This window comes from Rhinopithecus roxellana, chromosome 11 (assembly GCF_007565055.1).
Source record: "Rhinopithecus roxellana isolate Shanxi Qingling chromosome 11, ASM756505v1, whole genome shotgun sequence".
Taxonomy (NCBI): Eukaryota; Metazoa; Chordata; class Mammalia; order Primates; family Cercopithecidae; genus Rhinopithecus; species Rhinopithecus roxellana.
The window spans coordinates 112,682,414-112,705,912 of record NC_044559.1 but is presented as its reverse complement, the minus strand read 5'-3'; the positions used below and the strand labels follow the sequence as shown (position 1 = coordinate 112,705,912).

Genomic DNA, 23,499 nt, shown 5'->3' with positions numbered 1-23,499 from the left:
TAGTTAACTGGTAACATGGAACAGAGGCTCTGAAGGGATAGCAGACTAAATCAATGAGATAAGATGTGCACAGAGTTTATAAGCTATTTACCAAGCTGGAAACAACAGCCTTAATTTAAACTGGCTACATGAAATTGCCTTCATTTGTAATTCTTCCAACTATTAAACAAACGATTTGGTCACAAGCTTAGTAAGTCCATTCATGTTAGTATTTCAGAGCTGGATTGGCTGGATATTTTGACTTGAACAAAGTAAAAGGATTATGCCCAACAACTTTAAATGTGAAACCATTTGGTTTCCTTCTCTATTTAGGAGACTATAGAAATATATTTCCTCCAGTATAAGATGATAAGGGAAAAAATTTACATTAGAAACCAATACAAAGAAAAGTAAAAATGTCAGAGTTACTTTAGAAATGTCTTTAACAAATATTCTCCCTGAGGTGTGATAGGGGACTCGTTTAATTGAAATTGCTGTTGAATTTGTATCATGTGTTCTCTTGGCATGAAGATATAATGAACTATTTTGATTCTTATTGAAGTGTGTGTGTGTAGTCAAGTTCGTCTAGGAGAGATTCTTAGGACAAATTTAAACAAAAGAGATCTTTTAATTTTCTCTTAAATGCTTTAGTTTCTCAATGCATAAATACACTGTTTACTTTTACAGCCGGTCCAGTGTTATTCACTCTTGGCATATTGTAGACTTACAAAACAAGGCAAATCCCTACCTATTCACCTTCTCAGCAAGGATGACTTCTAATTCAAACAGCACATAATGGGCTCTAGTAAAGGGATTTGCTTATATTCATAGAACTAACGAAAGAAACATGACTAAGTATTCAGCTTAAATGAAGCCAAATGAGTTTAATACAGAAAATATACATGATATTAATCATATATAAACAATGTAAAAGATTCATAAACAAAATTTTATTTTGCAATCACTAATTCTTGTGATTATGAAGATATAACCTAACCTAGGAAGAAAATAGGCAGCTGTTCTTTTTATAAATTAATTATCTACTGTACAAGCCCATACGCCTGCAGGTACAATGAAAGAATGAAGGTAACTTCTTTACACTGTGAATGGGTAAAGAGATCCAGTGAGGCCAATGTTATCTATTTCATCGATGCCAATATTTTTTCACTTATTGTGATATTAAGTGAAGGCTCACAGTGCCTATGTGAAAACTTCGGTACAATTATTATGGCTGCAATAAAACTACAACATACACACATAACCTCCAATAGATCCATTTTAAATGAAGAAACATAACAATATAGTTCATTTTAAAAAATGCTTCAAAAACATTTTTCTTGATGTAATCTGTGGCCACTTCATTGTTCCTGCATCCCTAAAAGGTTCTTAAAATTAATCAGTGAGGTTTCTTCCATCTAACTACATGAACTTTGTCACATGATGTCACATGCTAGCTAACTGCATGAGCAGTGCAGCTGCTGGCATCAACCAAACATAAAAAATGCTAAAGTTATTATCAGAAGAGTGGTGGTAGGTAAGGATTTTACTTTGCAAGTTGATGGAACTCCACCAAAGGTGTTCTATGTAGAACAGGTATGTTTTCTTTTTTTTTTCTTTGAAATGGAGTCGCGCTCTGTCACCCAGGCTGGTGTGCAGTGGTGTCGTCTCAGCTCACTGCAACCTCCACTTCCTGGGTTCAAGCGATTCTCCTGCCTCAACCTCCCGAGTAGCTGGGACTACAGGCGTGCACCACCACGCTCGGCTAATTTTTGTAATTTTGGCAGAGACAGAGTTTCACCATGTTGGCCAGGCTGGTCTCAAACTCCTGACCCCAAGTGATCCACCCATCTTGGTCTCCCAAAGTGCTGGGATTACAGGCATGAGCCAGCGCACCCGGACTGTTTTCTTTCTTTTAAAACAATAATAATGAGGTAAAATATTTGAGTGAAAAACAAATAACACAGAAGGACAACTCTTCGAGGAAAAAATCTGACGTTTACCAACAGTTTTGGGGAGGTGACACATCAACACCTAAATGATGCAATCCATCACATGAATCTGTAGCGTGTCTATGTCAGGCAGAACCTCTCCACACTTGGGGCAGGAATGAATCGGAATATTCCGCTGTTGCTGCCAGTCCCTGTCCTCAGCTCCTGTGAGGAAGTAGGACATGAAATATCATTCCATTAGTTCCATTTTGCAGGCAGTTTTGTTTGTTTCACTTGAAGAACAGACGGTGAGTTTTAATATCAGTTCAACTTTGTATTCAATATGTAGTGGGACATGAGCCCAGGTGTTTGGTCTTTAACTGAAGTCATCATGATGCATATAGAGAGAAAAATCTCTCCAAATGATACCTGCTTCCCTATTATTTTAGGATTCTTTTTTTTTTTTCTTCAAGACAGAGTCTCGCTGTCATCCAGGCTAGAGTGCAGTGGCATGATCTTGGCTCACTGCAATCTCTGCCTCCCAGGTTCAAGTGATCCTCCTGCCTTGGCCTCCTGAGTAGCCGGAATTACAGGTGTGTGCCACCATGCCCAGCTAATTTTTGTATTTTTAGTAGAGATGGGGTTTTGCCATGTTGGCCAGACTGGTTCTTGAACTCCTGACCTCATGATCCGCCCACCTCGGCCTCCCAAAGTGCTGGGATTACTGGCATGAGCCACTGTGCCTGGCCTGTTTCAGGATTTTTTTTCTTTTCTTTTCTTTTCTTTTTTTTCTTGACAGATGGAGTCTTACTCTGTCTCCCAGGCTAGAGTGCAGTGGCACAATCATAGCTCACTGCAACCTCTAACTCCTGGGATCCAGTGACCCTCCTGCCTCAGCTTCCTGAATAGCTGGGACTACAGGCACATGCCACCACAGCAGGCTAGTTTTTAAAATTTTTGTAGGGATGGGATCTTACTGTGTTGCCCAGGCTGGTTCTGAACTCCTGGCCTCAACTGATCCTCCCATCTCAGTCTCCCATGTACCAGGATTACAGGTGTATTGGTGCATTCTTTTAGGATTTAAACTGCATTCCAGTTTCAAGGTATGTGAAAATACATGGTTTCAGTTCTAGGTACAGGACAATGCATGTTCTAGTAAATACTAGGATATCTGAGAGAAGAAAAGGGATAAATGAGGATATAAGCAAAAGAGGGAGGGAGGCCGGGCGCGGTGGCTCAAGCCTGTAACCCCAGCACTTTGGGAGGCCGAGACGGGCGGATCACGAGGTCAGGAGATCGAGACCATCCTGGCTAACACGGTGAAACCCCGTATCTACTAAAAAATACAAAAAACTAGCTGGGCGAGGTGGCGGGCGCCTGTAGTCCCAGCTACTCGGGAGGCTGAGGCAGGAGAATGGTGTAAACCCGGGAGGCGGAGCTTGCAGGGAGCTGAGATCCGGCCACTGCACTCCAGTCCGGGTGACAGAACAAGACTCCGTCTCAAAAAAAAAAGAGGGAGGGAATGAGGAGAAAGAAATCCACAGGGCCCAGGAGAGGTCTCCTAGAACAGAGTGTACCTTCCCAGAAGCAGAAGCAATCATCTCATTTGTTCAGCAGACACTTTTGAGTCCTCTGGGATGTACAGAGACACTGCTGTGTGCTGGGAGACAGACGTGGTGGAGAAGCCAGGCAGGAGATGTGGCAGCAGTGGCGTGGCAAGGTGTTAGGCATGAGTGTTAGCCAGGTGAGTGTTAGGTGCAAGGGCGTCCATGGGAGAAACGGAAGGGCCCCTAGTTTAGATCTTGGTGCAGAAAGTCCTCCTAGATGAGACCGATTAACTTGAGAGGGGCCTTGAGAATGAACAGGAGTTATCTACGTAAAGTTAACAAGGAGGAGTGACGGAACAATGCACCCTGTCATTTCCCTAAGTTTTGGAGTAGTACTGAGGTTCAAGCCTCAATCAGAGCCATGTCTGAAATAAGCCCTGACTCTAGCTAGGTCCTGGATCCATACAAACTGCAGGAAATTATTTCTGGTTCCCAGGCATCTCTCTGTTCTGATCTTTCTGGACCAATGCAAACCATCTTGGTTTTTTGGTTTCAGCCTAGACTTTGGTTTGGCCCTCAAAATGTTTGTTTTTGGAGGCAACCTTTATTTGCTTCTAAGTACATTACTTGGATGTAGTAACATGTATGAATATTTGAGATTGTGTTCAGCAGCCTTAAGAAGCATTTCTGAAGTTATATGTATTAATCATAAAGCGTGATTTCTAAAGCAGGGAGCTTTCTAATCACCCCACTGCCACAGAAGAGGGGTCAGGATCCAGGGCTGCCTCTGATGTCTGACTCCCAGCATAAGCAGAGCCTCTTGCACATCCCGAAGGACTCAAAAGTGTCTGCTGAATAAATGAGACCATTGCCTCTGCTTCTGAGAAGGTAACATTCTGTTCTAGGATACCTCTCCGGGGCGGGTGGATCACCTGAGGTCAGGAGTTTGAGACCAGCCTGGCCAACATGGCGAAACCCTGTCTCAACTGAAAATACAAAATTAGCCGGGCGTGGTGGCTCATGCCTGTAATCCCAGCACTTTGGGAGGCCGACATGGGCAGATCACCTGGGGTCAGGAGTTTGAGACCAGCCTGGCCAACATGGTGAAACAATGTCTCTACTAAAAATACCAAAATTAGTCAGGTGTGGTGGCGTGCACCTGTAATCCCAGTTACTTGGGAGGCTGAGGCAGGAAAATCACTAGAACCCGGGAGGTGGAGGTTGCAGTGATCCATGATGATGCTGCACTCCAGCCTGGGCAAGAGAGTAGGACCCTGTCTCAAAATAAAAATAGAAATAAAAATAAAGTACTTAAATATCTACCTAGAACACAAAAACACCTATAAAACAGCAGATTGGGGCCAGGCACGGTGGCTCAAGCCTGTAGTCCCAGCACTTTGGGAGGCTGAGACGGGCGGATCACGAGGTCAGGAGATTGAGACCATCCTGGCTAACACGGTGAAACCCCGTATCTACTAAAAAATACAAAAAACTAGCCGGGCGAGGTGGCGGGCGCCTGTAGTCCCAGCTACTCGGGAGGCTGAGGCAGGAGAATGGCGTAAACCCGGGAGGTGGAGCTTGCAGTGAACTGAGATCCGGCCACTGCACTCCAGCCTGGGCGGCAGACCCAGACTCCATCTCAAAAAAAAAAAAAAAAAAAACAGCAGATTGGTACCAACATAGAGGAATAAAGTACTTTGGAAGTTCAAAATGGAAACAGTTCATGGAGATGGAGTTTGAAATAGATTTTTTTTTTTTTTTTTTTTTTGAGGCGGAGTCTCACTCTGTCGCCCAGGCTGGAGTGCAGTGGCCGGATCTCAGCTCACTGCAAGCTCCGCCTCCCGGGTTCACGCCATTCTCCTGTCTCAGCCTCCCGAGTAGCTGGGACTACAGGCGCCCGCCACCTCGCCCGGCTAGTTTTTTGTATTTTTTTTTTAGTAGAGACGGGGTTTCACCGTGTTAGCCAGGATGGTCTCGATCTCCTGACCTCGTGATCCGCCCATCTCGGCCTCCCAAAGTGCTGGGATTACAGGCTTGAGCCACTGCGCCCGGCCTGAAATAGATTTTAAAGATGGGGCAAGAAGTCACCAGAAAGAGACGGGAGGAAGACAGGAATACGCATAAGAAAAGGGTGTCTATGTGAAGGGCACTAATACAAGCAAATACAGGCTCTTGGGACACGTTCAAGGGGATGATTCAGTCTGGCTAATATCTGTAAGAGAACAGAGGGAGACACGGTTTAAAAGTGTGGCTGTAGGCCGGGCACAGTGGCTCGCGCCTGTAATCCCGGTACTTTGGGAGGCCGAGGCAGGCAGATCAGTTGAGGTCAGGAATTCGAGACCAGCCTGGCCAACACGGTGAAACCCCATCTCTATTAAAAATACAAAAATTAGCAGGGTGTGGCAGCGCAACCTGTAATTCCAGCCACTCAGGAGGCTGAGGAAGGAGAATTGCTTGAACCCAGGAAGCAGAGGTTGCAGTGAGCTGAGATCTCGCCACTGCACTCCAGCCTGGACAACACAGCGAGATTCTGTCTCAAAAAAAAAAAAAAAGAAAGAAAAAGAAAAAGTGTGGCTGTGCCAGGCACCCTCTGGCAGGGTGAAGGGTCTGGTCGGGATTTGGTGGGTAATGGATGGAGACAGGAGAGCTGTGGAAATGAGATTGACGGGTGCTGTATTTTTGGTGCCTTGATTTGGAATCCATTGTAGAGAATGAAGTGGAAATTTTCTTCAAGCATCTTTTTCATAGGATAGCTATTTCCTGGAAAGCCAGGATCACACAGGACTTACCTCTTTGAACAAGGTAAGCCTGCTGGTCGGGGTCACTTGTTCTCGCCCCATGACGACTCTGCATCTCCATCAAGGACTGCCTGCCGGGATGAAAAGCAACACGACGTGTGATGTTCTACGACCCCGAAACATGACAATGCTGAGCAGACAGTCAACAGAAGTAGGGGAAAAAAGACTCAAACTACACTGCCAAGGTTCATAAAAACCAGACTAATTCTAGTTTTAAATGCTATTGGCACTAGGAGACTACGTTGTGAAAGTAAATAATTACGATTAAAAATATCAGGAAATAACCCAGCTGTCATCAATAGGAAACAGATCAGAAAGAAGTGGCATACTTATGAATCAAAATACAGCAATGAAGTATAATAAATTACATCCGCACATATCAACAGAGAGCTCAAAATCACAATATTATGTAAAGTAGGTTGGAGAACAATACCTATAGTGATCATTTTGTAACTTAAACACAGAGAAATCAATATTATCTGGTTTTGAGATGAGATTTAGGGGGGTGTGTGTGTGTGATATGTAAAAGTATAAAACAGATGGGGAAGCTACCCACCAAATTCCTAACAGCACAAGGTAAAGGAAGAAAGGAATATAATGATGGATGGGGAACAAAGGAGACTTCAACTCTATCTACAATTCCCTTTTTCCTTTAGTAAAAAAATACTTGGAGCAAATACAAGCAGCTGTCAATGCAGGATGGAGTACATAGTAAAGTCTGTTATTTTATTCTCTGTATTTTGCTGTGTTTTATAACTTTCTCAAAATAAATTTCTAAAAGTCAGAAGTAATTTTTGGCAGTATTTTTTAAAGTATATTCAGGAATTTAAAGTGCTATGAATATTTTATCCATGACAATGGCAAGATAAGCTCACCAGGACACTCGACATTATTGTTACAAGTGCATGATGGCACGCACTTGCAGTTCCAGCTATTCGGGAGGCTGAGGCATGAGGATCACCTGAGCCCAGGAAGCTGAGGCTGCAGTGAACCAAGATCATGCCACTGCACTCCAGCCTGGGTGACAGGAGTGAGACCCTGCCTCAAAAAACAAAACAACATTTTAAAAATCAAAATCCTTGCTTATCTAAAAGCAAGGAGCTTGATCAAGCTCCCACAAGTCTCTGTCAAGCTTTCCTGTAAGACAAACTAAGTGTTGGGAACATGGTCACATGAAGCGTAAGTGAAGCAATTATTATTTATTTTTCAGACAGGGGACTCGCTCTGTCACCCAGGCTGGAGTGCAGTGGCGCGAACACAGCTCATTGCAGCCTCAACTGACGCCGAGCTATTCTTATAGTTCAAATCAGGAGTGTCTGTAGACAGGCACCCCTTCTCCAGCCATGCTGATGTGAGCTCTGGGTCCTCCTCTGTCTTTTCCTTACCTGCCTCCATCTTCGAAAGCATCATTCTCTTTCAGCAAAACTGCCAGCTGCAATGCCAGTTGCTCTTTTCCTCATGAATTTTCTCTCTTGCTGCTCTTTCAGCATGAAAATCAGAACAGTAAACTTCCATCTGTTAGAGGAAAAAAAGATACAGAAGTTAGTGCCCAGAAGAATGCAGATTCTCTATAGTGTTTATGCCATGAGGCAGTAGTGCTGTATCCTTATTGAACAATAGCGCTTGTGAATCACAGATGCATCATCCTGTGAGAAAACAGTATAATGACCACGACTTTCCAGGTACATTCCAATAGCAGATACAAGCTGTGTTTGTGTGTGTGCTTTAAACAACAAAATCCCACAACTGTACTGATATAGGTAGTTTAAATACTGTAGGTACCATTAATTCAGCAAAATTATCTGGACTTTTAGATAATAAACAACTCAGGATCAACTTAATACAATAAATGGCTTATTCATTCTGCCAGGTGTATTTATGAAAGCTGGTCTTAAGCTAAATTTAAAAGAATAATCATCACAAATAGATGCTATTTATTAAATTCCAAACATGTGTGAGGTCCTATGTTGGGTGCTTTACATTTACTCTCTTACTTTACCTTAAGAAAAATCCTGAGAATATAGAATTGCTATCCCCATTTTACAAACTTAATGGCTCTTCATCTTGGGAAAATTTGTTAAGTGGCCAACTCAGCATTTGAACCTGACAGAAGACCATTTCCCATGGACTTTTCCACATTCAATCCACGTCCCTGTGTGTCACCAGCATCCTAAGATGGCTACAGTGATCCTTGCCTCTTGGTATTCATCACCTTGTATGTTTCCCTCTCACAGTGAATAAGGCCAACCTGTATAACCTCTAGGATACTGCAGAAGTGATGGTGTACGGCTTCTGAGACTAGGTCACAAAAGACACTGTCACTCCTTGCTCTCTGGTGGATCACTTGCTTTGGGGGAAGCTAGCTGCCATGACATGAGGGCACCCAAGCATCCCTCTGGAGGGGACCACATGGTGAGGAACTGAGGCCTCTTGCTGACAGCCTGGGCAACATGGCAAAACCTCATCTCTACTAAAAATACAAAAAAATTAGCTGGGCATGATGGCATGCACTTGTAGTTCCAGCTACTCAGGAGGCTGAGGCATGAGGATCCCCTGAGCCCAGGAAATTCAGGCTGCAGTGAAGCACGATCATGCGACTGCACTCCAGCCTGGGTGACAGGAGTGCGACCCTGTCTCAAAACAAAACAAAACAACATTTTAAAAATCAAATAATTATTTTAAAATCATAAATAACAAAACACTTGATAGTGTTTTAATATTTAATGATGTCAGCTAACTGAGTGACCTGTTCCATTGGTACTGGAATTTAATACTAATTTTTAACTTTCTATGTTTAAAATTTGCTTTTCAAATTTGCTGGTTCTGAGATATAAATTATTATCCATTATTTTAAAAGTAGAATTAATAAAAATCTAAATATTCTATCAAAACTATAGTTACTTAAAAGTGTGTAATAAAGAGATCGTTTTAAGGGATTTCCTGTCAATTGTGAGTGGTTCAGCATCTCAGTGTCGGTGACAGATCACGGGTGTTTCGGAGTATGACTTAAATTCGATTTAGTCTCACTTCTATCACTTAACTAGCTTTGAGCCAGTAAGAAAAGAGTCTTTGTTTTGTCCATTCCTATATCCCCGGCAGTAAGAACAGTGTTTGACATATTATAAGTGCTCAAAAAAGGAGTTATTGGGCCGGGCGCGGTGGCTCAGGCCTGTAATCCCAGCACTTTGGGAGGCCGAGGTGGGCGGATCACGAGGTCAGGAGATCGAGACCATCCTGGCTAACACGGTGAAACCCCATCTCTACTAAAAAAAATACAAAAAATTAGCCGGGCGTGGTGGCGGGCATCTGTAGTCCCAGCTACTTAGGAGGCTGAGGCAGGAGAATGGTGTAACCCCGGGAGGCGGAGCTTGCAGTGAGCCGAGATGGCGCCACTGCACTCCAGCCTAGGCGACTGAGCAAGACTCCATCTCAAAAAAAAAAAAAAAAAAAAAGGAGTTATTGAATGAATGAGCAAGAGTATCCATCAAGAGAAAACAAATGTTTATGTCTAAAATAGGCGAAAATACATGACCGCAGCAGAGTGGAAGAACCCCATAACATGAGTTACCTAAGCAAGGAAATGCTCTGAAGAGCTGAGAATGCAGGCTGAGGCTCTATTAAAGCTGTAAGTACCAGTCAACTGCCTGCATTTCACAGGGGTCAGCTACTCTGGGTAGTTGGTGATAATGAGTCTATACGTAGGGAATAACAAACTGCTGACATTAGTATATCAAAAACTAACATGTTTACCTTCATCAGATTGGCCAAGGTTTTTAAAATAATACAAGAATATGAGGACATAGGAGCGCTTATCTTGTGGTGAGAGTATAATTTTGGTTAGGCATTTTTGGAAGACAGCTTGGTAATATTTATTTAACTGGAAAATGGACCTAACTTATGATCCAGCCATTCAACTTGATGCTGGCAGGGCACAGTGGTTCACGCTTGTAATCCCAGCACTTTGGGAGGCTGAGGTGGGCGGATCATGAGGTCAAGTGTTCGAGACCATCCTGGCCAACATGGTGAAACCCCATCTCTACTAAAAATAACAAAAATTAGCCGGGTGTGGTAGAGCACGCCTGTAGTCCCAGCTACTCGGGAGGTTGAGGCAGCAGAATGGCTTGAACCTGGGAGGTGGAGGTTGCAGCAGTGAGCCGAGATCACGCCACTGCACTCCAGCCTGGTGACAGAGCTAGACTCTGTCTCAAAAAAAAAAAAAAAAAAAAAAAAAAGAAAAAAAGTTTGATGCTTTATAATAAGACAGCATGGTACCAGAGCAAAGATATATGAGTAGATCAATAAAAGAGAACACAATCCAGAAACAGACTCATGCACATGCTGACACAAATTATGATGAAGAGGGCAGCAGAGCACTTAAGAAAAGATGGCTTAAATGGTTCCAAGTTAACTGGATATTCATATAGGAAAAAAATAAATATTTACCCTTACCTCACTTTCTATACACAAGAGCCAATTTCAAATGGTTTGTACATCTTAATGTAAAAGGTAAAACAACAAATTTTTTAGAAGACAACAGAGGGAGTATCTTCCTGGCCTTGGAGTAATAAAAGTTTCTTAAACAGGACACAAAAAGTACTAATCATAAATGAGAAGGCTGATATACTGGACTACCTTAAAACTAAGAACTTTTGTTCCTCAAAGAACACCTTTAGGAGAGTGAAAAGGCAAAAATAACTGACAAGGGCTTATATGTGCAGTATACACAGAAGTCATTACATTATTTTAAAAAGCCAGGCCAGGCGCAGTGGCTCATGCCTGTAATCCCAGCACTCTGGGAGGTGGAAGTGGGCAGATCACCTGAGGTTGGGAGTTTGAGACCAGCCTAGCCAATGTGGTGAAACCCCATCTCTATTAAAAATATAAAAATTAGCTAGGAATATTGGCACGTGCCTGTAGTCCCAGCTACATGGGAGGCTGAGGCAGGAAAATCGCCTGAACCCAGGAGGCAGAGGTTGCAGCGAGCCGAGATCACACCACTGCACTTCAGCCTGGGCGACAGAGCAAGACTCTGTCTCAAAAACTGAACCAAAAAAAAAAAAAGGCAGGCTTGATCAGGCACTTCACAAAAGAGGATACCTCAAAGGCCAAAAACACTTGAAAAAGGACTCATTCCCATTAGTCATCAGGGAAATGCAAATTAAATGAGATACCACTACATACCCTCCAGAGTGGTTAAAGGAAAATGACTGATAATAGAAGTGTTGGTAAGATGCAGGGCCATGAAAACTCCGTCGATGGGAGTGAAAACTGGCCCAGTCACTTTGGGAAATGGTTTGGCATTACCTGTTAAAAGTGAATGACAAGGCCGGGCACAGTGGCTTGCGTCTGTAATCCCAGCACTTTGGGAGGCCAAGGTGGGTGGATCACCTTAGGTCGGGAGTTCGAGACCAGCCTGACCAACATGGAGAAACCCCGTCTCTACTAAAAACACAAAATTAGTTGGGCCTGGTGGCACATGCCTATAATCCCAGCTACTAGGGAGGCTGAGGCAGGAGAATTGCTTGAACCTGGGAGCCGGAGGTTGCGGTGAGCCGAGATCCCGCCATTGCACTCCAGCCTGGGCAACAAGAGTGAAACTCCGCCTCAAAAAAAAAAAGTGAATAACATGCAGAGCCTATGATCCAGTGACTCCACTCCTAGGTGTGTAGCCAACAGAAATATAAAATATCCACATGTGAACAGAGCAACATGCACAGGAATGTCTTAGCAACATCAATCATAATGCCACAGACTGGAAAGAATCCAACTAACTACCTACTAAATGCAGAACGGATAAGATCCACTGAACACTTTCCAAATGTTTCCATTTTAAAGTTTTAATACATTCATGGGTGAAAAAAATAAAAAATAGAAAATTATAAACATTCTAAACACCATCACTTTCCCATGCAAGAATACAGTCAGGGCTGGCCTCACTCAGCTGGGGTTTCAGAAGGTGCCTCACCTGAGCCCTGAGGACGGTCATGGTTTCCAGGTCCTCCTCCTGCTTGGCGATAGTTTGCTTCATCTCATCCATTTGCAGCTGTTTGGAAGCCAGAGCCTTCTCTGCCAGTTCCAGTTTTTCACTCAGTTCCTTTAGCACTGCCCTGTCCACTTTTTCTGACTGAAAAAGAAACACTGATTCTAGGAATGGTTTTGAAATAATTTTGCCTATTTCAGTAAAATATTAGAAAAAGGTTTATTTTTTTAATTATCAGCTCTGGCCGGGTGTAGTGGCTTATGCCTGGAATTGAGAGGCTGGAGCGGGAGGATCTTTGAGCCCAGGAGTATGAGACAAGCCTGGGCAACATAGTAAGATCTGTCTCTACGGGGGGGAGAAAAAATGTATCAGCTCTAACTAGTCTGTTAATCAGCAATGCTAACTTATTCAGAAAGTTGTACTTAAGTTGTGGTTTACAAATAATGAGTTCCTGAACCAAGAAGGTAACACTAAAATCAGGGATACAATAACGAACTCCAATCTTGATAAGGCTGTGACTTGTTGATACTGTTATTTTTCCACTTGTTACTCTTTCTGCCTGAAGTCAGTGGAAAACAAGAAACATGTTTTAAATTTAAAATTATTAGGTCAAAGAGAGGAACACTACTCTATTAAATAAATAAGTGACAAACTGCTGGGCACGATGGCTCACACCTGTAATTACAGCACTTTGGGAGGCTGAGGCACGTGGATTGCCTAAGCTCAGGAGTTCAAAACCATTCTGGGCAACACGGCAAAACTCCCTCTCTAGAAAAAAATAAATGAAAACCAAAGAGTATATTTACAAGGCTAAAAATTCAGAGATTCCTTCTAATTCTCAAGCTTCTGTGATCTCTAAACTATCACACCATGCTGGCATTATTACTAATTTATTTATTTAATTTTTTTCTTTTTTTAGAGACAGGTTCTCACTCTGTCCCAAAGGCTGGAGGGCAGTTGCGTGATCACAGCTCACTGCAGCCTGGACCTCCTAGGCTCGAGTGATCCTCCTGCCTCGGCCTCCCAAGGAGCTGGGACCACAGGCACGAACATCACACTTGGTTAACTCTATTTTTGGTAGAGGTAGGGCCTCCCTGTTGCCCAGGCTGGTCTCAGACTCCTGGGTTCAAACGATCCCCCAGCCTTGGCCTCCCAAAGTGCCAGGATAACAGGCATGAGCTACCACACCTGGCCCACTATTATGAATTTAAACTGCAGGCTGATGATTCCAGGGTCCCAAATGTACTGACAGCAGGTACGCTGGCCTTGCATAGTTCCACAAGACAGACGGCCCTTCCTACCCAGAGGAGCCCATGCTCTTAGCTCTCCTACAAACCTACCCTTAGAAACACTAAGTGCAAGGCCGGGCGCGGTGGCTCAAGCCTGTAATCCCAGCACTTTGGGAGGCCGAGACGGGCGGATCACGAGGTCAGGAGATCGAGACCATCCTGGCTAACATGGTGAAACCCCGTCTTTACTAAAAAATACAAAAAACTAGCCGGGCGAGGTGGCGGGCGCCTGTAGTCCCAGCTACTCGGGAGGCTGAGGCAGGAGAATGGCGGGAACCCGGGAGGCGGAGCTTGCAGTGAGCTGAGATCCGGCCACTGCACTCCAGCCTGGGTGACAGAGCAAGACTCCGTCTCAAAGAAAAAAAAAAAAAAAGAAACACGAAGTGCTTCATCCCTGACCATAGGACGTTAACACTGTCTTTGTACACAGTAAAGCACATTACACATAAGTGGAACATCAGAAGGTATAAACCCTAGACGCAAGAAATAATGAGACACTAGAAAACAACCTTTGAAACCAGACTTAGTGAAGGATTCATGCAAGTATTTTATATACAAAATCTTCAAGAGTTTCTGTTCATTACTAGGCTATGGAAATAATTTTTTTTCGGTGAATACCTCTTTTCTTGTTAGCTCCTCAATCGTTTTCAACGCATGATTATGTTCTTGAAGAAGCTTGTTGTGTGTCAACTGTAGCATGGCTAATTTGGACCTATTAAAAAAGATATTAAAAAATGGAATCCTCAGGAAAATGTCATAGAAACGTATAGTTCTGCCTCCCAACCTTCTGAACACTCAAGTAGAAAAACCTTCTCGCCTACCTTTATCATCCCACCACCTACTAGCATTTCTTACTCTCAAAAAAAAATTTTCTGAAAAATCAAGACAGAGTGCAAACAATCAGCATAATTTTATTATGACAAAACTTTTAAGCTTTATCCCCTCTGAGAAGTCTCCTAGGACTCCTTCAGATAAATGACTCCTTCAGATATTTTAAAATTTAAAAATAAATTTTTAAAAAGAAATTTTTAAAAATTGATTCTCAAATCTGAATTCCAATCCGTATAGGCAATTCTCCCTCCTCTACCCCGTCGCCGCCCTTCTGACTTGGCATACTCACTTTTCATCCTCCGTTTTAGCCTGTTCCATTTTGATTTCTGAGAGCATGCTTTCCACTTGTAACTCTAACTTTTTGTTAGTATAAACAAGCTCTTGCTTTTCATTCAACTCTGATGGAGTCGCAGAATTTTTCCTTTCAAGGGCCTGACACCTAAGAAAGGTCAAGGTTTCATGAGGATAAACAATGCTCCTTTCTGACTCAGTGGCTTTTAAACAAATCCCAAGGTTATGTACAATACAAGAATTTTAGGGCTGTAGGGTTTATGAATGCAAAATAAAATACATAATCCTCCTTGCTTCTTTACTAGACCTGACCATATTTCTGAACCTTTACGCCTAAACATCAAAAAGTACAGATCTAAGCTCACACGCAGTACTGTCCTCTTTGAATAATTGTTTTAACTAGTCATACAGATACATCTTCAGTATTTACACACAGACCACAGTAGTAATTAGCTAAAGGTGCTTCTCATGTAGTGATGCATAGATATCTTTTATATATTAAAAAAAAGTTACAGGTTCTGTCCATTGCAAAGACTTTAGTTTCTGACAAAGGTTCAATAACGGAAAAAGGAAGTTCCTCTAAGTCTTCTTAAAGATCGGAAAGAGAATTTCAATATAATACAAATAAATGACAGCTATGCACAAAGCATTAATGCCCAGCGCATTAGACATACCATTTAACACAATGTATATAGAAGAAATTAGAACACACAATTTCCAAATGACAAGACAGGCTCAGAGAAGTGAAATAAACACCTTGCCCAATACAAATAAGTTGTAGACCCACATGTCAAATCTAGGTCTGTTTGTCCAAAGTCCTTAGTTGCAGCTGCCACGTTACCATAATACTATAGAGTGTTGGGAATTATAACCTCAAGAAAACACACACACCTCCGTATTGGGCTAGAAACATGTTTGCCAATGAATCCAATCGAACAACATCAACTTAGGTTTGCTAAGTTTTGGGTAACTTCTTACATCAAGAGAAACAAGCAAATGCCAAACTCTCAATCTACATGTTAGCCTGAAATAATTAACTGATTGAAATGATGAATTGAAATTGACCTTTTTCCAAATAAATAAATGTCACTCAAGATCTTTATGCTCTTTTCATCTTTCTTTATGCTTATTCACATCACTGTCCTCGGCTTAAGTCAAAAACAGGAAAATTAGCTCACAGCTTTGTAGAGATCTCACACAGGCTCCTACATTTAACAAATACCCCTAAGAGGTAGAATTAAAGTTCTCCAGTCCCCATCCCCTCATATTACAAGTATTTCATGTTCACACATTAACTGGAACATTAGTATTTTCTGAATTCGTATTTTAATTAGCTGTCCGTTTTTCTTTTAGTTATAACATAGTAAAAAAACCTATGTTTTTATATAGTAGCATACTTTGTAAAAATGTGTATTTCAAAGGAGGATAAAACTGCTCTTGCATTCTTACTTTTCTTGAAGTCTCTTCTTCATGAGCTCGGCTTCACTGAGTTTTGTATGAGCCTCTTGAAGCTCCTTAAACAGAGACGTCACCTGAAGGTTCAATGCTTCCACTTCGCTTCCAACCTATCATACGGGAAATCCCAAACATATGTAGACAATTATCATCAGAGATTAAACAAACCTCTTTGGGAGAAAACAGTCTCAGCCATTAGCAGCCAATTAAGCCTGGCTGGTGAACTGATTCAACTTTGACAATACCCCAAACATCGTGTAGGAAAAGAATGTTTTGGATACTTGGTACTTAGTTTGCTAAGCTTTGGGTAACTTCTGTTTCCTAACAAAGCATGAACTAATCAATTTGGATGCACTGTGATAATGACTTTACCGCTATTAAAATGAACCCTGGCCAGGTGCGGTGGCTCACGCCTGTAATCCCAGCACTTTGGGAGGCCGAGGCGGGTGGATCACAAGGTCAGGAGATTGAGACCATCCCGGCTAACACGGTGAAACCCCCGTCTCTACTAAAAATACAAAAAATTAGCCGGGCGTGGTGGCGGGTGCCTGTAGTCCCAGCTACTCGGGAGGCTGAGGCAGGAGAATGGTGTGAACCTGGAAGGCAGAGCTTGCAGTGAGCTGAGATCGCGCCACGGCACTCCAGCCTGGGTGACAGAGCGAGACTCCGTTTCCAAAAAAACACCCTATTCCAGGTTCAGAGATCACAGACCACAGAGGTGTCAAAGCACAGTCCTATCTATCCAGCTAACAACTTGCCCCCATACTCCCCAGTGTATGTTTCTAGTTTACTTAACTATTTTTGTTGTGCAGCCTTTTTCCTGGAAGCTCTATAATTTTTGTAAATGAGTTTCTGATGCCTTGAAAGACCACACTTCCCTGCTACTGGCTGCTGAATTAGTTTCAGTCAAACAGAGAACTTTATTCATTGGTGGTCTCTTCATCTGTTTTCTAAATATTCTCTCTCCTTTCAACAGTAAGGTCTCAATCTCCTGGAATATGGTAGGCATTCAACGTACATATTTGTTGAATAAATTAATTACCTGAAGTGAGTATTTTATGTAAATGCCTTTCACGTGGGCCACTATGGCCATCAACCTTCACGGCTTCATTAACTTCCCTAAGCTGAAGACTCTCTGCAGACTCGAAGGCACCTCTCAATTACCAGACAATACTGAACAAGATAACACTGAACCTTTGTTTCAAACTACTTTATTCAAACCAGTAAAGGGATAGAACCCAAATCTTTCAATTCTCCCTCAAATTTCTGAGTCATATCCTCAAATTATCTCGTTATAAAGTGGACAAAATTCCTTTTTCATACAGTAGGCTTCTTCATTGAAGGGCTGAGGAGAAGAAATCAGTCAAGAAGAGACATAGGAAATGGTTTTGTAGAATACTGATAGAAATACATCTCGCAGTCAGGCGCAGTGGCTCACGTCTGTAATCCCAGCACTCTGCGAGGCTGAGGTGGGAGGATCACGAGGTCAAGAGATCGAGACCATCCTGGCCAACATGGTGAAACCCTGTCTCTATTAAAAATACAAAAATTAGCCGGGTATGGTGGCGGGTGCCTGTAATCCCAGCTAGTAGGGAGGCTGAGGCAGGAGAACTGCTTGGACCCGAGAGGTGGAGGTTACAGTGAGCTGAGATAGTGCCACTGCACTCCAGCCTACAGAGTGAGACTCTGTCTCAAAAAAAAAAAAAAAAAAAAAAAGAAATACATCTTGCTACAATTGACACAGACCAGGACAAGGAAATATAAAAGGAATAGATAGATAATATTCAACATCAACATGATTTCTGTATTTCTAAAGCAAATAACACATCACGAGATTCGAATTCAGTGGCTGGACTACTCTTATGTGTGTGGGTGTGACAGTGGCCATGGAATCTTAGGACTCACAGTCTCCGGGCCTTTCTCTTCGTTCTCTTTCTCTGTGCTCCCCTCTGTCTGGGTTTCAATCTCAGAGCGATTACTTGCTTTCTTTTCAAAATCTGAAACTCTGGAAAATCACAGAAGGTAGAAAAGTTACTTTCTCTTTGGCTTTAAGAGAAATAGCAATTACAGAAGCACTAAAAAGAACATTGTTTACAACTGGGACAAAGGATCAGGGGTTTTCAAAATCTCTACACATTCACTATATTAGCATTAGTTTTATTTTTCATCTTAAAATTGACTCGAATTGATTCACAGATGAATACACACAGAGGTAAAAGGCAAGTGTAACTTATCTTGAACACCATCTGTTTTCATGGAACTGTACTATGCAGCAACGTTTTTGAAATTGTTTTTGTCTGTGTTTACACACGTGGATGCATGTGTTTTCCATGAACATGGTATCTCATTTATAAGAATTCAGTAGAGAAGGAAAGACTTTTCCTTTTAGGACACAACTAAGTTTAAAAGTCACCGAATAAACAACAACAAAAAAAGTAACACCATTCTTAACACCAAATCATAACCACAGGAAAGCCATCCCAATCCAAACGAAACAAGAGAGACTGTGGTTAAAGATAATGGGTTAAATGTATGCATATAATTTTTTTCCCAGCCCAAACTCTACTAAAAGGACTTTCAAAAAGCCATGTGCCTACAGTACCAAAGAAAAGGGGAGAGGAAATCATAGTAGGAAAATATGGAATGGAAAGTAGGAATAGGTCTGAGTGGGGCCTTACCAGCCCAAGAAGGCCAACCTTTGAGCCAACAGTAGGGAGAGCCAAGAAGCAACCAGATTCACATTGTGGGAACTCCAGGACACTCAAGCATGAGTGACACCAGGAACCTCTGAAAGTGATGACAAAGGTGGGGCCTTAGCTTTCCCCCTAAGATTAGGAACAAGAAAGGATGCCTGCTCTCTCCATTTCTATTTAACACTTTTTTTTGTTTTGACGGGATAATCAGGCAAGAAAAAGAAATAAAAGGCATTCACACTGGAAAAGAAGAAGTAAGTCTATCTCTGCAGATGACACAATCCTGAAGATGGCAATTCTCCCCAAATGATTTGGGGATACAATGCAATCCCTAGTAAGACCCCAGCTGGCTTTTTTCACAAATTAACAAGCTGATCCTAAAATTCTTATGGAACAGCAAAGAACCCAGAAGAGCCAACAGTCTTTAAAAAGAAAAACAAAGTTGGAAGGCACACACTTCCTCATATGGTTAGGCTGTGTGTCCCCACCCAGATCTCATCTTGAATTGTGATCTCCATAATCCCCACATGTCAAGGGAGAGACCAGGAGGAGGTAACTGAATCATGGTGGCAGGGTCCCCCATGCTGCTCTCGTGATAGTGAGTGAGTTCTCACAAGATCTGAGGGTTTTATAAATGTGTGGTGGGGCCTCCTGTGTTCCTTCTCCTTCCTGCCGCCTTGTGAAGCAGGTGCCTTGCTTCCCCTTCGCCTTCTGCCAGGGTTGTAAGTTTCCCAAGGCCTCCCCAGCATGCTGAACTGTGAGTCAGTTAAACCTCTTTCTTTTATAAATTACCCAGTCTCGGGCGGTTCTTTACAGCAGTATGAAAACGGGCTAATACACTTCCTGATTTCAAAACTTACTACAAAGCCATAGTACTCAAGACATTGTGGTGCTGGCATAAGGACAGACATATAGATCAATGACATGGAACTGACAGTCCAATGAAGTTGACTCCGGTATCACAACATACATGGAAACAAACTCAAAATGGACCGCAGGCTTAAACGTCAGAGATAAAACTACAACGTTCTTTTCTTTTTTTTTTTTTTTTTGAGGCGGAGTCTCGCTCTGTCGCCCAGGCTGGAGTGCAGTGGCCAGATCTCAGCTCACTGCAAGCTCCGCCTCCCGGGTTTACGCCATTCTCCTGCCTCAGCCTCCCAAGTAGCTGGGACTACAGGCGCCCGCCACCTCGCCCGGCTAGTTTTTTGTATTTTTTTAGTAGAGACGGGGTTTCACCATGTTAGCCAGGATGGTCTCGATCTCCTGACCTCGTGATCTGCCTGCCTCGGCCTCCCAAAGTGCTGGGATTACAGGCTTGAGCCACCGCGCCCGGCCAACATTCTTTTCTTTTTTTGGAGACGGTGTCTAGCTCTGTCTCCCAGGCTGGAGTGCAGTGGCGCGATCTCCGCCCACTGCAAGTTCTGCCTGCCTGGTTCATGCCATTCTCCTGCCTCAGCCTCCCGAGTAGCTGGGACTACAGGCGCCTGTCACCTCGCCCGGCTAGTTTTTTGTATTTTTTTTATTAGAGACGGGGTTTCACCGTGTTAGACAGGATGGCCTTGATCTCCTGACCTTGTGATCCGCCCGCTCGGCCTGGGCGGCAGAGCGAGACTCCGTTTCAAAAAAAAAAAAAAAAAAAAAAAAAGAGAATATAAAATAGAGGTACCATATGACCCAGCAATTCCACCCATAACTGATATACCCCAGAGAATTAAAAACACAGGTCCAAGCAAAAACCTGTACACAATGTTCACAGCAGCATTATTCATAATAGGTAAAAAGTGGCAACAACCCTAATGTTTATCAACTGATGAATGAATTAACAAAATGTTGTATATATGGATAATGGAAGGTTATTCAGCAAGGAAAAGGAAGTACCGATACATGCTACATTGAAGACGAACCTCAAAAACATTATGCTAAGAGAAAGAAGCCGGTCACAACAGATCACAGATTGTATAATTCCATTTATATGAAATGTCCAGAATGGCCAAGTCTATAGAGACAGAAAGCACATTGCTTGGAGGAGCAAACAGTGAGTGCCGTTTGGGGGAGAAAATGTTCTAAAATTATATTGTAGTAACAGTGGTTGCACAATCCTGGGAATATTCTAAAAAACACTGAAATGTATACTTTAAATGAACTGTATGGTATCTTAATCACACTTCAGTAAAGCTGTTTTAAAAAAAACACATATTTCAAGTTAACCGATTTCATACCTTTCTTTGGCCTCCTTGAGTGCAATTTCAAGTCTCTCCACCTTCTGATTCCCTTCCCTTAGGCACAGCAGGAGCTGGCTCACAGTTAACTCCTCATGTTCCAAGTAATTCTTGGCCCCCTCTGCAGATCTGCTCCTATATTTAGAAAATGCCATGGTCAGTATAAAGGTTAAAAGGTTTTCATCAGAAAAATACCAAAGCCTAAGAAGAGAGTAACCCAATATAACTGGGACCAGCTTAAAGGAATTGCTTTCCAGAATATTCTCCAACTAATTCTCAACTAGTGAACAAGCACAGCTGGTCCTGGGACCCCAGTGCCAAGCTCCTCCATGCTTCCTAGGGAAGGTGTGGAGACTCAGTGAGGCTCTGGAGAGGCCAGCCTTACACTGCACACACCCACTTCCTCCAAACAGTCACTGTGTACCTAACACCAGATCACAAAACCCACGAACAGTTCAGCAGAAGCAGCTGTGGCTGAAGGTGGCAAGCCTTCCAGGGATCTAGTCTCAAAGGGGACTGCAGTCAGACAAAAGATACAGGCACATTGTACAGACCACTGGCCTTTCTCCAAGTTAACAGAGACCATCACAGCTTAAGTCAAGGGGAGAAAACCTTTTTCACTTGTAGTTTCAAATAATGAGAGCAGAGAAATGGAGGCGCTGTTGATACATCAAGTATTTTTCTCAATTTCAAAATCTGACTAAATCAAGAGACACATCAGTGACAAACAAAATCATGATCACTGTTACAAAACATGAGGGATGACTATGATGATGCTAACGGCAGCTACTCTTTGAGTCACCGACTAGGGTTCACATAGCTAATAAACAGCCAGAATTAAATCCCAGTTTCCAGGACTCCAAAGCTCCAACTCCAAACCTGGAAATCAATCTCAGAGTAATTACGATACTCACAAATGGTACAGAACTGTTATTTTAAAAATAGCCATGTGGGCCGGGCGCGGTGGCTCAAGCCTGTAATCCCAGCACTTTGGGAGGCCGAGACGGGCAGATCACGAAGTCAGGAGATCGAGACCATCCTGGCTAACACGGTGAAACCCTGTCTCTACTAAAAAAAACTACAAAAAACTAGCTGGGCGAGGTGGCGGCGCCTGTAGTCCCAGCTACCCGGGAGGCTGAGGCAGGAGAATGGCGTGAACCCAGGAGGCGGAGCTTGCAGTGAGCTGAGATCCGGCCACAGCACTCCAGCCTGGGTGACAGAGCGAGACTCCGTCTCAAAAAAAAAAATAAATAAAATAAATAAAAATAGCCATGTGGCTTAAAGAGGAAGTGGTCTATGCACCTGGATATGAATGATGAGGAAGTGGCTTTGAAATTTCAACCAGGACTTTTTTATTTGCCACTACTTCCAGGAACGTCTTTGAATATTAAAAAAGCAATTTGGTGGAAACGTGAAGAATTTTTAACCAAAAAAGGGAATTACTTTCGTTTATGCCAATTACTCTGACGAAAGAATATTATCTAATACTTACTTTCTTCCTTATACAAGGGCTTAGAAACATAATGGAAGACAATTTTTTTCACATTTTGGAAGTCATTCTATATGCACATTCATCAAGTTATACAAAGAAGGTTTTAAAAATCTATCAGATGGCCAGGCACAGTGGTTCAAGCCTGTAAATCCAGTACTTTGGGAGGTTGAGACAGGCGGATCACTTGAGGTCAGGAGTTCGAGACCAGCCTGGTCAACATGGTGAAACCCTGTCTCTATTAAAAACATAAAAAGTTAGCTGGGCATGGTGGCAGGCACCTGGAGTCCCAGCTACTCGGAAGGCTGAGGCAGAAGAATCACTTGTACCTGGGAGGTGGACGTTGCAGTGAGTTAAGATCGCACCACTGCACTCCAGCCTGGGTGGCAGAGTGAAACTCCATCTCAAAAGAAAAAAAAACAAAACAAACAAAAAAAAACTATGAGATAAGAGATGCTCAGAGATCTTTTCAGACAATTGTCTCTTGAATAGATGATCACAGGAGTAAGCAGCTTGCAGAAGGCAAGCTAGCAGTCTCCTTGGTGAGCACTGCTCGCAAGAGTCAAGAGGTTCAGGCACTCAGTTCTAGGTCTGCCTCCCTCCCCAAGGCCCTGCCACTATTTAAGACATCTGTTTCCTCACATCTACATGGGACAGATACACTTGAGACTCCACAGATAAGAAATCTGGGTCCTTTCAGGCGACATCCACAATGACTGAGAGTGCTATCGGTCATTGTTACAAAAGATGTTCCAGTATTGGTCATGCCAGCTTATAACTGGGGAGTAGCAGGGAAAAGAAAATGAAAATATTTCACTTATGGAAGCTGGGCAGGCTGGTCTGGGTCAAATGACACTGGGGAACCAATGAGCAAACATGTCTCATTGGTTTGACTGAGAACCAGTTTGCTTTCACTTTTCGTCTGCTGGAGGTGAGACACCACTAGAACAGAACAGTCAGGGTGAGCCAAACGGGAACCAAACAGTTTTTAATCTCTGCC

General features: G+C 42.8%; 1 protein-coding gene across 1 annotated transcript in view; it reads right to left on the bottom strand.

Moving 5' to 3' along the window:
* Positions 1 to 587: 587 nt before the first annotated feature.
* Positions 588 to 23,499, bottom strand: part of OPTN (optineurin) — a 37,969-nt gene continuing 15,057 nt past the window's right edge. Inside the window, 10 exon segments of the mRNA XM_010365943.2 lie at positions 588 to 2,132; positions 6,244 to 6,323; positions 7,638 to 7,707; positions 7,710 to 7,767; positions 12,218 to 12,376; positions 14,140 to 14,233; positions 14,642 to 14,791; positions 16,093 to 16,208; positions 18,004 to 18,103; positions 21,011 to 21,145. Coding sequence (XP_010364245.2) covers positions 2,011 to 2,132; positions 6,244 to 6,323; positions 7,638 to 7,707; positions 7,710 to 7,767; positions 12,218 to 12,376; positions 14,140 to 14,233; positions 14,642 to 14,791; positions 16,093 to 16,208; positions 18,004 to 18,103; positions 21,011 to 21,145 — 1,084 coding nt within the window. The 3' untranslated portion in view covers positions 588 to 2,010.